This window comes from Papilio polytes, unplaced genomic scaffold, assembly GCF_000836215.1.
Source record: "Papilio polytes unplaced genomic scaffold, Ppol_1.0 DF824069.1, whole genome shotgun sequence".
NCBI lineage: Eukaryota > Metazoa > Arthropoda > Insecta > Lepidoptera > Papilionidae > Papilio > Papilio polytes.
The window spans coordinates 411,513-423,232 of NW_013525135.1; the positions used below are offsets into that span (position 1 = coordinate 411,513).

Sequence of the window (11,720 nt, forward strand, 5' to 3'; positions counted from 1 at the left end):
TATTTTAATAAATAACAGCGTCTTATATGATAAGGCCACGGTTAAACTTTTAACTCTCAAACTCAAATTCTACGAAGTATTTAGGTTTCGTTCCAGTATTTGGCCGTAAGACTGCATTTTATCAATGAAAATGTAAGACGTAGTATCGTGCAGTTATTGTGCGGGAAGTATGTAAATTACATATTTATGAATAACTAGCTTTCGTCCGCGACTCCCTTCGAGTGTTCTAATAGCCTATATGGTCTTCCAGACTATCCTCTACATCTATACCAAATTAAATCGAAATCCGTTCAGCCGTTTAGGCTACAAACTCTAACAAACATCCATCAACACTTTCGCATTTATAATATTAGTATGATACTACTAAACTGAATACTAGAGTTATTTTTTTTGTGTGACATGTTTATTGGAATAACTAAAATTTTAAAGATAACTTTTCTCTATCTAGTTGCATATTTTTGAATACTTATAAGTATCGGCAACAGGTAACTAATTGATATTTTTTTATTATAAGTTTGGATGATGACGACCTTTGACATAAATGGTAGAGAATCAATAAAGTATTCATAAAAAGTAACGTTAAAGACTTCGTAAGATACTTTGAGTATTAAGCGACATGCTTTTGCATTTGCATGACATACAAGCAAACACTTGTATGTCATGCAAATGTTTGTACTAACCGTTTAAACGGAAAATTGATAACTGATTTTTCCGGTTCGTCTCAATGTTTTTACTAAGATTATTCTATGTTACGTTTTAAGTATTTTCTTTTAAGCCAGGACGAAATGATAATGAATAGATCCGAATAGAAACGGGCGTAGAGTTGAAGTATTCCGCGCCACGTGGTAATTTAATGGTGTCGGAGACTTGATTCATATTTTCTTTATCTTTTTACGAAAGAAGGAAAAGACAAAAGTTATAGATCTGAAAAGGCATTCCCTTTTTATTTATGTGTAACCCGAGATACATCAGATAAATTGACATGTACTAACTAGATTTCGCCCGCGACTCCGTCCGCGTGGAATTAGAAAAAAAGTGATTAGTCTATGTGTTCTTCCGGACTACCTTCTACATCTATACTAAATTTAATCGAAATTCGTTCAACCGTTTAGGCTACAAACTCTAACAAACATACATACATCCATCTAAACTTTTGCATTCATAATATTAGTATGATAGGTATCGTCTTCTCATTGTTCATATGATTATTTCCCTAGTGTGTCTCGACCCTTAAGGCGGTCGATAAAAGCGAGACGGGTTTTGTCACATGTACACATTGTAACGAACGCAGAACGAAATAAGACTTCGGCAAGTTAAAGTTTATCGCCATAAAATTAATAATTTTAAGTGATAAAAAAATATACCTTGGTCTTCAGTGAGAACGAGAACTCCTGTTTATTCTTTGTAAGTATGTGTTTTTCATTATTTATCTAACTTATTATCTGATATTTTGGTAGCCGTTAATTCGGTGCGTTTATAATTTTATTTTAAATTTTGTAAACATTTTCAGTTTATTATTTCACTAAGAATGTTTAATACACACAAATAATTAACAATTTACAAAATAAAATATTTTATCCAACAAGCAATTTTTTTTAAATTATTGAACACTTATTTATTCGATGACTTTCATTTCAAAGTCAACATTTAAAACATAATGATGTTAGAATTTTGATCTCGTCTTTCAAAATCAACTTGAAGCCCTATTACTTTGTAACTTAATTAAAAATAAGGAGGATTGTAAGTTCATTTTTTATTTTTATCACTTCGTAACTCCGCTCCTGGTTGTCTAATTTTCATGAATATTTTTTTATTCGAATGGCTTGTTACGTGGTTTTGTTTAAATGACAACTGAGTATATTGTAAATTATTCTCAAAAGAGGACTTATAAGATATCACTAGGACTATGTTGATGAATGCTTGCTTATCGAAGTCAGGTAGGAAATAGAACGTAACTGGGTATTTACGTATACCAATTGTTTTGTTATTGATATAACAAGATATCTCACATATAAATGTCACTACCTTGACCGACTATACCGAATTAACAATAACTAATTATGTTACTCATACTAATATTATAAATGCGAAAGTTTAGATAGATGGATGGATGGTTGTTTTTTAGAGTTTGTAGCCTAAACGTCTGAAAGGATTTCGATGAAATATGGTATCGATGCATAGGATAGTCTGGAAGAACACATAGGCTACCTTTGTTTTTTTTTAATTCCACGCGAACGTAGTCACGGGCGAAAACTAGTAATCATTTTTATGTAAGTCTTATAGTTTAGGCTACGTAAGCAAAGAAATCAAAAATGACCCGAAATGTCGTCGCGCGATTTTGAGCTAAACTATTTAACTACGTCGTAGTCTTAGACTCCAAAAATTAAACAAAAAAATGAATTATCCAAATCGGTCCACTAGCGGCGGAGTTATGCCGTAACACACATAAAAAAAAAAACATATCGTCGAATTGAATACCTCCTTCTTTTGGGAAGTCGGTCAAAAAATTTAGACGTAACTTATTATATAACTTGAGGAGGTGGAAAAAAGGGGCAACTTGGTATAACTGAAGTAACAAAGTAACCGCCGCCTTATGCTTACATCTGCAACATCTGTAACAAGATGAATGTTGCAGATGCCTTAAAGATGACATTTCTTTTCATTTCTTTGTATTTATTTTGCATGTTCTGGATTTCTAGAGGTTAACATTACAATTAAAGATTCTTACATAAGTACTTAGAGTAACTTGTCAGTGTAAATATTAAACGAATTAAAATTGTTGAATTTCTGCCTAGTATACAGACAGATGATTTCCCAACGTTCTTCAAAATATCGTGAAGCGACCTGCACATAAGCTACGTGTGAAGTCAACCAACCCGCAGTGGGGCAGCTTGTTTGAATATGGCCTAGTCACTCCTAGAGTAGAGTCAGAGCTCCTCAGTGGGGACGTAAAGCTGATATTGATGACCTCTTAGAGTTTTCAAAATGGAACCGTGAGCCTGCTAGGTCGTGTGATAATTGGGTGCAGATAAGCAAATCAATCGTACAGTTTCAGAGCTTAAAAAGTATCATTTAGTTAGGAGTATAACGTTTTAAACAAATCGCGGGCATTGACCCGCCCTTTGTTATTCAAAACGCATATCAGATACTATAAAAACCCACAAATTTTAAATTAACGATGTAGTATTGTGATCGTGTTATTTTCTTTAAAATAAATAAGAAATTGCATTTAACAATTCTATGCCGTTTTTTTAAGTTGGGTAATCTCTTTTAGTATTGTAATTATTTTTATTACTTATTGTTATTGTACTACGTTTCTAGAAGAACCAACTTAAAACAAAGTGGCAAAGTAATAATAATGAAAAAAATATTGATTATTAAAATAAACACAATTTTATTTTCAAAATATAATATAACTAAATCGAATTGTTGTAAAAAACAAACGGAATTAGCAAATTTTACTATGGTTTTTTTATTTAAATTTATGGGAATTCTGTCATGTTTGACGAAGTGGATATATCGCCATGATAAAGAGCATTGTTACTTTGGCATTGAGAATATACTAGCATAATAAAAAATAACTCGACAAGCCCCAACAATTTTGTGATTGTTTTCTGTCTACCATAGCATTATTTATTAAATCTTATCTGAATCACATCGTACAAAATTATTTTAAAACATCATTTTAATAAAACCAAAAATAATCTAAACTATTCTTGAGCATTTTATATCAAATGGTAATTAAAATAACTGTGGCTTACTTAATTATAGTAACTTGTTATACTTTTATATATAACTAGTTATTATTTTATGTAACTTTTTAATAACGTTGATCATAATACGCAATAAAATGGCAAAAATAGTTCCAATCATTTTTTTGTAGACTTTTTTATCGCGCAACCGCGACAATCAAACCGCGACAATCAAAGACGGAATTTTTCTAGACATGATCTTTTTAACACTTCCTTATGCATAGAATAAAACATATTACGAGCACCCTATATACGTCAATGGACTATAAAAACACAGGTTTTTTAAGCGTTAATAAATAATAAATAACCAAAAAATTAGCGTTACCTAAGTAAAGATATGTCACAATTTAAACTTCTAGTGACTGCATGAATTACTTGGATATCTTTTCATTTGTTTTAAACATAAATAAAATTTACAAAACGACACTGGCTATGTCCAACAGTGGGCAAATAAAGGTCGATGATGATGAGCCTAAATGGTGGAACCGGAGAAACTGCACTGGAGAATCAGAGAGGTAGTTTTTTTTTTAATTGAATGACTAATGTTTGCTTCGGAGAGTCGATAGCTCAGGAGTTAAGCACTTGACTTGTAATCTGCAGATTCTGTGTTCGAATTTCAAATGTATATAGTTACATTTATCCGACGTCAGGGTCAAAAATAGCGTGATCTAACCTGCGCATATATGTGAAGAAAAAGGATGTGTGTGAAATCAATTGACATGCAGCCGGGCATCACTGTTGAATATGGCCTAATCACTCTAACTTAGGGTAGACTCCAAACTCCTCAGTGAGGCCGTATAGCCGATGAATGTTTACTAAAGGATAAATTCAATAATATTTCACAGTGGCTAGATTACGAACATTCTATCAAGTAGTCATGGGTTCGAACCTCGTCATTCAAATATTGTCGTGAACAGTATCCTAGCAGAAGCCGAAAGCTTACTTGGAACGGTTGAAAGATACCTACAAATAATTAAAAAAATCTGCTAATATTCCTAAATTGAAAATTCATTTTTAATTAACATAAAACGACGACTCTTAGAATAAATTAAGAAGTTTTTTACGAAGTAAATAAACAAAACACGTGAGAAAAGTTACAAAGTTAAATTGTAAAAGACACGATGACATTAATTTTATACAAATAAGTATTTTAATTATTTAATTAGTTAAAAACCTGGTTCTGTAATTAAATATGTTCAATTTTCAATTAATAACTAATTAGTGATTACTATAGTTTGTAACTTTATTAAAATTTCTTGTAACATTTAAGATTCTTAATGACACTGTGATTCGAAAGACTTTCATAACCTCATTAATAAATACAAAATTCTTGTACGTATTTGTTCGAGCACTTTGCCTCAGTCAAGGATTGAATTTGTATCATTTAGGTATCTTTATTCGCTAACTAACATTTGTATATATACATCAGTTTGCTTACATATTGGTCATTTAGTATTCGTCTCAAGTCGGTGCGGTAAAGTGGCTCGTGGTGTGACAGAAGCGAATCCAAATTAAGGTATCCGATTTGTTCTCAGGTGACGCAAGAGGATCATACAATATGAATTCTAGTGTGGCTATTGAACTTCGAATCCCGGAATGGAACCTCAATAAAAGCCAATGTAAGTGCCTATGAATTAACAGTTTACATAATAAAAACTAGTCAATGTATACAGGAAACACCAAGGTTGTCTCTGCGGTGGTTTTCAGCACAATTAACTTATCTGAGATAAGTAGTGTGGTACCTACACACTTTTATTAGGTTTAGGGTTGTTGGTATCAACAATTAATAATAACAATAAGTGTAAAACAACACATTGATTTGCATTTCGCACTTGTTAAGGATAAATAAATCAATAAGATGAATAATTATAAAATTGAATTGTAATTATTGGTCGTTCGGCTTTGTTTATGGATAAGCATTTTTGTATTAAGTTTGCAAAACATTTGCTTACTTATATCGGCATGATTTTTTCATTATGTGAATTGAATTCAATATTAGTAAATTGCTGCAGTTTTAAAGTGAAACTAATTACATGACTTCATGGCACACATACAAAATTCCGTCTTCTTCATACTTCTGTCTTTGTCCCACTAGTGTAGGGTCAGGTTTTCGTCATCCAGATTTATCTATCTTTCGTTATTTCAACCGTCACCTCTAATCTTGTCACTCTCTACGCAATCCATCCATATTTTCTATTAATTTCTATAGTTCTTGACACAAGAGATACCCTATTCCTCATAACATTCCCACACTATTCTAGTTTTCTGTCTTTTGGATCTTAATTTCCGTACCATTGGAACTACTTTAAGACTTCCTCAAATATATTCGTTTTGTATCTTATCTATTTGTGTTACCCCACACAACGATCTTAACATTATCATTTCCACATATAATAATTATATGTGACGGAAATGTGAATGCACTTTCATCCGTCCCTTTAACTGCTCTAGATTCATATCCAAACACCATGACATGTGTTATTATGGATTTTGAGACTTTCCTCTTTAATTTAGTTAGAATTTGTGGTTCGCGTTTGTGCCGCCGGCCGTTGACCTAACCTAGGCCTACCCCTGATGACGCATGTTACGACCGTATTGACGTACAACGTTATTTGTCGCTTTTATTTATAATGTAAAAGACATACTACTTTGCCTGAAACAAGGCCGGTTTTAGCATCACCGGCGGCCTGGGCGAGATATGAACCCATACGTAGTAACGTCCCCGTGGCACCCCTCGATGCTACGATGGCGCCTCTTAAGGTCTGAGGCCCTGGACGATCGCCCCACCTGGCCCTTTCCCTAGCTGGACTGAAGCAGTTTTTTAAAACTGTTTAAGAAAAAATGTCTTGTATATAAAAACAATAGAATTACGCGTTCATTCAGGGCATGATACAAGGCTATGATCTTTGTATCTTTTTGCTAGATAGACAATTAGGAAAGGTTAACAAATATACATAATACGAATAATTAAAAGGGTTCAGTGCTTGGAGATCAGGGTTAGCTTTACAACGAATGTTTACTCTTATAAAATTGCATAATGAAGGTCAAGCGATTCAAAGAATAATAATAAAATTCGAATATTTAGGGACGTAAACAAAAAAACATTCGTTTATGTAATTGATTTTAAACTTTACCTTGACCAGAAAACAACTTTCGGATGTTCTTAACCTACATAATATTTTTTAAGTTAAATTAAATCACGTAAAAAAGCGCGAGGTCCTACCAGCGTCACAGTAAAGAGTTGTCAAAATTTTCCACCTTTCACGGACATCTGTGTGTGCCAAAAATAAACGCCGAAAGTTAAATATTACTGACCCCTTCTATGAACTTTAGTACTTAACTTGACATAACCATTGCTTCAGAAACACTGAATTCTATTATAATAAAGGACAATTTTTTTTATTACATAAGGTGGCAAATGAGCAAGCGGCCAACTGAATCCGCCGAAATGGCGAAGCGACCGCTGCCCATGACATCCGCAATTGCAGATGCGTTATCTACCCTTATCCGACAGAGGAGGCGCATATAAAAAAGACATTTGCCCTTCCTATGCATCTCCTCCTCCGTCAAATCCACTTCACCTTCCCATTTTCTCCTTAAAAGAAAAGGGTGGTAAAGAGAAAGGGACTTAAATTAGGCCTCGGGCACCACAATCATTAGACGAAACACGGAATTGCTTCCATTTTACGCCTGTCTACTGTGTGGTCGTGGTATTACACCGGGCGTGCCAGCTTATTCGTGCTAAGATGTTAAAACGGGCACTACCACTGGCAAAAATTAGTTACATCTTTTAAAGAGAATATAAATATTTTAATCAAAGGTATATTTGCCGTGCATTTATTTCAAAATTTCATATTTAATCTGTAATGTTTTTTTTAGATGACGAAGTTGATAGCTTACCACTTCTAGGAAGTATAGGTCCAGTGTTGACCATACTGGCCACATATCTAGTATTCGTGCTTAAGATAGGACCAGCTTTGATGACGAAGCGACAACCATTTAAACTAAACACTACCCTGCTCTTATACAACGGAATACAAGTCGTCATATCTGTATATTTAGTTCAAAGGGTAAGTTTGTTATTTTTCTTTTTTTATGTATGTAGCAGAGCAAGCGGCACCTGAATCCACCGAAATAGCGAAGCGACCGCTGCCTATAGACATCCGCAATTGCAGATGCATTGCCTCCCCTTACCATAATTGACGGAGGAACAGACGCACAGGATATATTGAGATATATAAGCGTAATTCTCTTAACTTACTAACACTTAAAATCAAGTTAAAGCTTGTGTTAGAGCTTTCACGACAATAGTCGAAACCTCCTTAACTATATTATTTAAAAACACGCGCTTTTTAAAGTGAAAAAATGTAAAGAATCAATTGTTGTCTCGAAGTTTTCATTATTTTTCATATTAAACGTAATTTATATGAATATTCAATGTTTCTTTCAGTATTTAATGAATTTAATTGACATTGGATTGACGCCAAAGAAATGTTACATACAGGATGTCGAATACAGAAACAACGTAAGTTATTTTACTTTAAAAATATTTATTTTACAATTATTATTTGCATGTATTGCTTATTATTATGAGTATTTTCGATGTTTTGAATAAACGTCATCGGAGGAAACGTATGAAAACGAGAAATTTAAAGTAAACAGGTATGGAAATGTAGTAGTACAATCGGGTAATCTGGCGGTGGTCGATTAAATGTTTTGAACACAATGTGAATATAAGGCAGAACGAAAAAAGGTTGATCTAATTCCTTAATTGACTAATTGCTTTTGATTGTTATTCCGTTTCCAGTAACGGCTACCTCGGATTATTTCTGTAATTGGCACACAACGGAGTTTCCTGACTGTACGTGTATTTTTTTCCAGATCCTGATAGGAATTTGGCTATACTTCGCAGCTAAAGTCACCGAGCTACTGGATACTGTATTTTTTGTGTTAAGGAAGAAAGATAATCAAGTCACTTTCCTCCATCTGTACCACCACTCCATCATGATGATTGGCACCTGGTGCTACATCAAGTACTGGCCATCGCATACTCTCATCTTCATCGGCTTCCTGAACTCCCTCGTGCACGTTTTCATGTACACTTACTATGGATTGTCGGCTCTAGGCCCGAATGTCGCCAAGTATTTGTTCTGGAAGAAATACATGACGAAGTTTCAGCTGGTGAGTTTTTACATGTACAGTCAGCTTCAAAGACATTTACGTATTAACAAAACTTTAGGACCTTTTAAATGCTAAAATACGTATAGACGTTTTTACAAATTACATGAATTCATATTTGGAAGTATGTGGACAGTTAATTGCGTATATTTTCTTAAAACTGAAGACATATGCATGTTTCAGAAGCTTTTAAATGTATACATTTTTTGCTGCTGACTGTACAATTTCATTCATTGTACCATTTATACATTTGTTTATAATAAATATTTACCTCATAATCAAGTACTTAGAATATGTTTTGTTCAAAGTTGAACATCTTTGTGAATGACGTGCGACATTTTAGCATTACAATGTATATGGGGTGTTAAAAATGCGATACTCATGTCATATTGTCATATCGTCGATTAAAAGAAAAACCTCATTTTTTAAATTCTCTGCAAATTAGGTGATTACTAAAAAGAGCCTACTGTTAGCAATATTTTCATATGGATTATGAAATTGACGTATAATACTTCTGTGTACATTTTGAAGGAAAAAAATAATTAAAATAGATTTAAAAACTTTTAACGCTTGTCTTGTAAAAAATGTACATTTCGAATACCGACACTTTTTTAACGGACATATATTATGTCGTGTTTAACACTTCCTACGTCAAATAGCAGTCGTCAGTTGTTTTTTTATTGTTTCAGGTACAATTTGTGTGCATAATCATACAATACGTGTCAGCGGTTAGGAACTCCGAATGTCCACCAGCGAAGGGTGTCGCCACTTTCGTTGCCTGCAACACCGGCTTCTTCCTCGTTCTTTTCTTAAATTTCTACCGTCACAGCTATAATCGTAAATCGAAAGCAAGCAATAATGTATGCGCGGTAAATGTGTTAGAGGAAATAAAAGAAAAAGAATTGTAATCTAATGTCAGAATAAATAACATTTAATTAAGAAATACACTAAAAGTTACAGACGCTCAGTTTTAACTGATCAATGGAAGTGTTCAGTTAAAACTGTCATATAGAAATATGCGTATAAAATGATTGGTTATGTCCTAGTTGTGGTAAGCTTTAGTTGCATAGAAATAATTGATAAAAATCCGGGTTGCTATAATTTTGGATGTTTACTACTTAAGTCCAGTTTACTCTATTATACATTAAGAGTCACGGGCGATAGCTAGTACATAAATATACGTACTAGCTATCGCCCGCGGCTTCATGCGGAATTAAAATAGAAATTTGTTATTAATTACTAGCCATTCAAATCTGTCTACCTAAGATTTTCTCTTCGCGAATCAAAACCGTTTTATTTTGCTCAATGTAAATTTAATCTTATATTTAAGTAATTGTTTTAGTTAAAAAATATTTATTAAATTAATATTAAGTAATTTTTATACTTAAAAATTAACGCTGAATGAATGAAAATAAGTAAAACATGTGTAACGGTAAATTGTAAATATGTTTCATACAGAATATTGAATTAGTGAAAAGTTTTTTTTTTATAATATTTATAATTACAGTTCCTCAGTAATGAACATCAAACGTGTACAATAATTTAATTCAATAAACTATGTTTCAAATTTTCGTTTTTTGTTCACTCCTTCGTTGTTTAAATGTTAAAATATTATTTCACAATAACACATAATGGGTTTATGAGTTTTTGCTTAAAAAAAGAAGAAACTCGAAAAAAACCAAACTAAATTGTAAATGTTTATTTAAATAATGTTTATTGACCGTAAAGTTTACGTATAATATTTTTAAAGAAAAACTACTGAAGGTTACGACCAGTTATACTAATTACACCATTAATGCGAACTATTTTATTAAAGAAGTGTTTGTCGTTTCTAAACTAACTTGTCCAAAACCCTGTATGAATTTAGCGCCATCTATTGAACTCGATGATTACTAAAGTTATTTTTAATGTCCACCTTTTTTTGGGACGTCTATACTAATATTATAAAGAGGAAATATTTGTATTGTTTTATTATATAAGAGCTGTCGCCCGCAAATTTGAACACAAATTTGAACCATCCATTACGCCATTATGACAGCGCGGAATTAAAAAAAGTAGCCTGGAACATGCCATGGACACCATGTCAGCTATCCTCTCAGTGAAAGTCCCGTCGAAGTCGACCTAGCTGTTTCGGAGATTACGCGGACCAAACGCAGCTTGCGGACAGACAGACAAAAAAATGAAATACGATTTTCGTTATCAGCAACGCAAATACATCATCTTCCCGATATCTGGAATTTTTCTTTTGATATTACAGACACTCCAATTACATTATGTATATAGACAGATGGATTACTTAACTATACTTTATTCTCCACTAATTAACTTAATAAATAATGAAATATCCTGTCTGATTGGCAGCTTATAACCTCGATATATTATTTCATTTTGTCTCAATGTAACATTTTGTAAAACGTTACATTTAATAACAATGATGTAACAAATGACAATTAAATAAATCTGCGTTTTATGAGCAATAAAATATTCTTGCAGACAGCAGTTAGTCTCAAGGCAATATATCAATGTTGCAAATAAATCGCAACGATTTGGTTAACGATACGTAATACAATTAGCATTAGATGTTGCAAATATACAATTTATAGTATTAAGGCGATAAAAGTTGAAATGTGTTGTAAAATATTGATTATAATTCAATACAGGACAATAGCATCTTCAAACAACGCCGCACAGTTAAGCATAATTTTAGTATCTTTGAGATGTAAGTTTATTTTCAACATTTCTTTCAAGACAGCCTAGCTCATAGAATAACTTAAAATAATTCATCCAGCG

The 11,720-nt window shown here is 32.8% G+C and overlaps 1 protein-coding gene across 2 annotated transcripts; it reads left to right on the forward strand.

Annotated features, from left to right (window-relative positions):
- The first annotated feature begins 1,337 nt into the window (after positions 1-1,337).
- Positions 1,338-10,213, forward strand: LOC106100141 (elongation of very long chain fatty acids protein 4-like). 2 transcript variants are annotated; one of them, XM_013278885.1, is made up of 6 exons: positions 1,338-1,404; positions 5,288-5,371; positions 7,632-7,822; positions 8,203-8,277; positions 8,634-8,933; positions 9,620-10,213. In XM_013278885.1, the coding sequence occupies exons 2-6, from the start codon at positions 5,311-5,313 to the stop codon at positions 9,836-9,838; spliced, it is 846 nt and encodes a 281-aa protein (XP_013134339.1). In that variant the 5' UTR covers positions 1,338-1,404; positions 5,288-5,310; the 3' UTR covers positions 9,839-10,213. The 2 variants fall into 2 exon arrangements, with proteins under 2 accessions (XP_013134339.1, XP_013134338.1); XM_013278884.1 differs by lacking the exon at positions 1,338-1,404 and having other exon boundaries at positions 5,221-5,371.
- The last annotated feature ends 1,507 nt before the right edge of the window (positions 10,214-11,720 follow it).

Bases quoted from the DNA above. Each gene is read 5' to 3' on its own strand.
- LOC106100141 (XM_013278885.1), top strand. From the start codon at position 5,311: ATGAATTCTAGTGTGGCTATTGAACTTCGAATCCCGGAATGGAACCTC. The intron at 8,278-8,633 runs GTAAGTTATTTT...ATTTTTTTCCAG, and splicing joins ATGTCGAATACAGAAACAAC to ATCCTGATAGGAATTTGGCT. The intron at 8,934-9,619 runs GTGAGTTTTTAC...TTATTGTTTCAG, and splicing joins ACATGACGAAGTTTCAGCTG to GTACAATTTGTGTGCATAAT.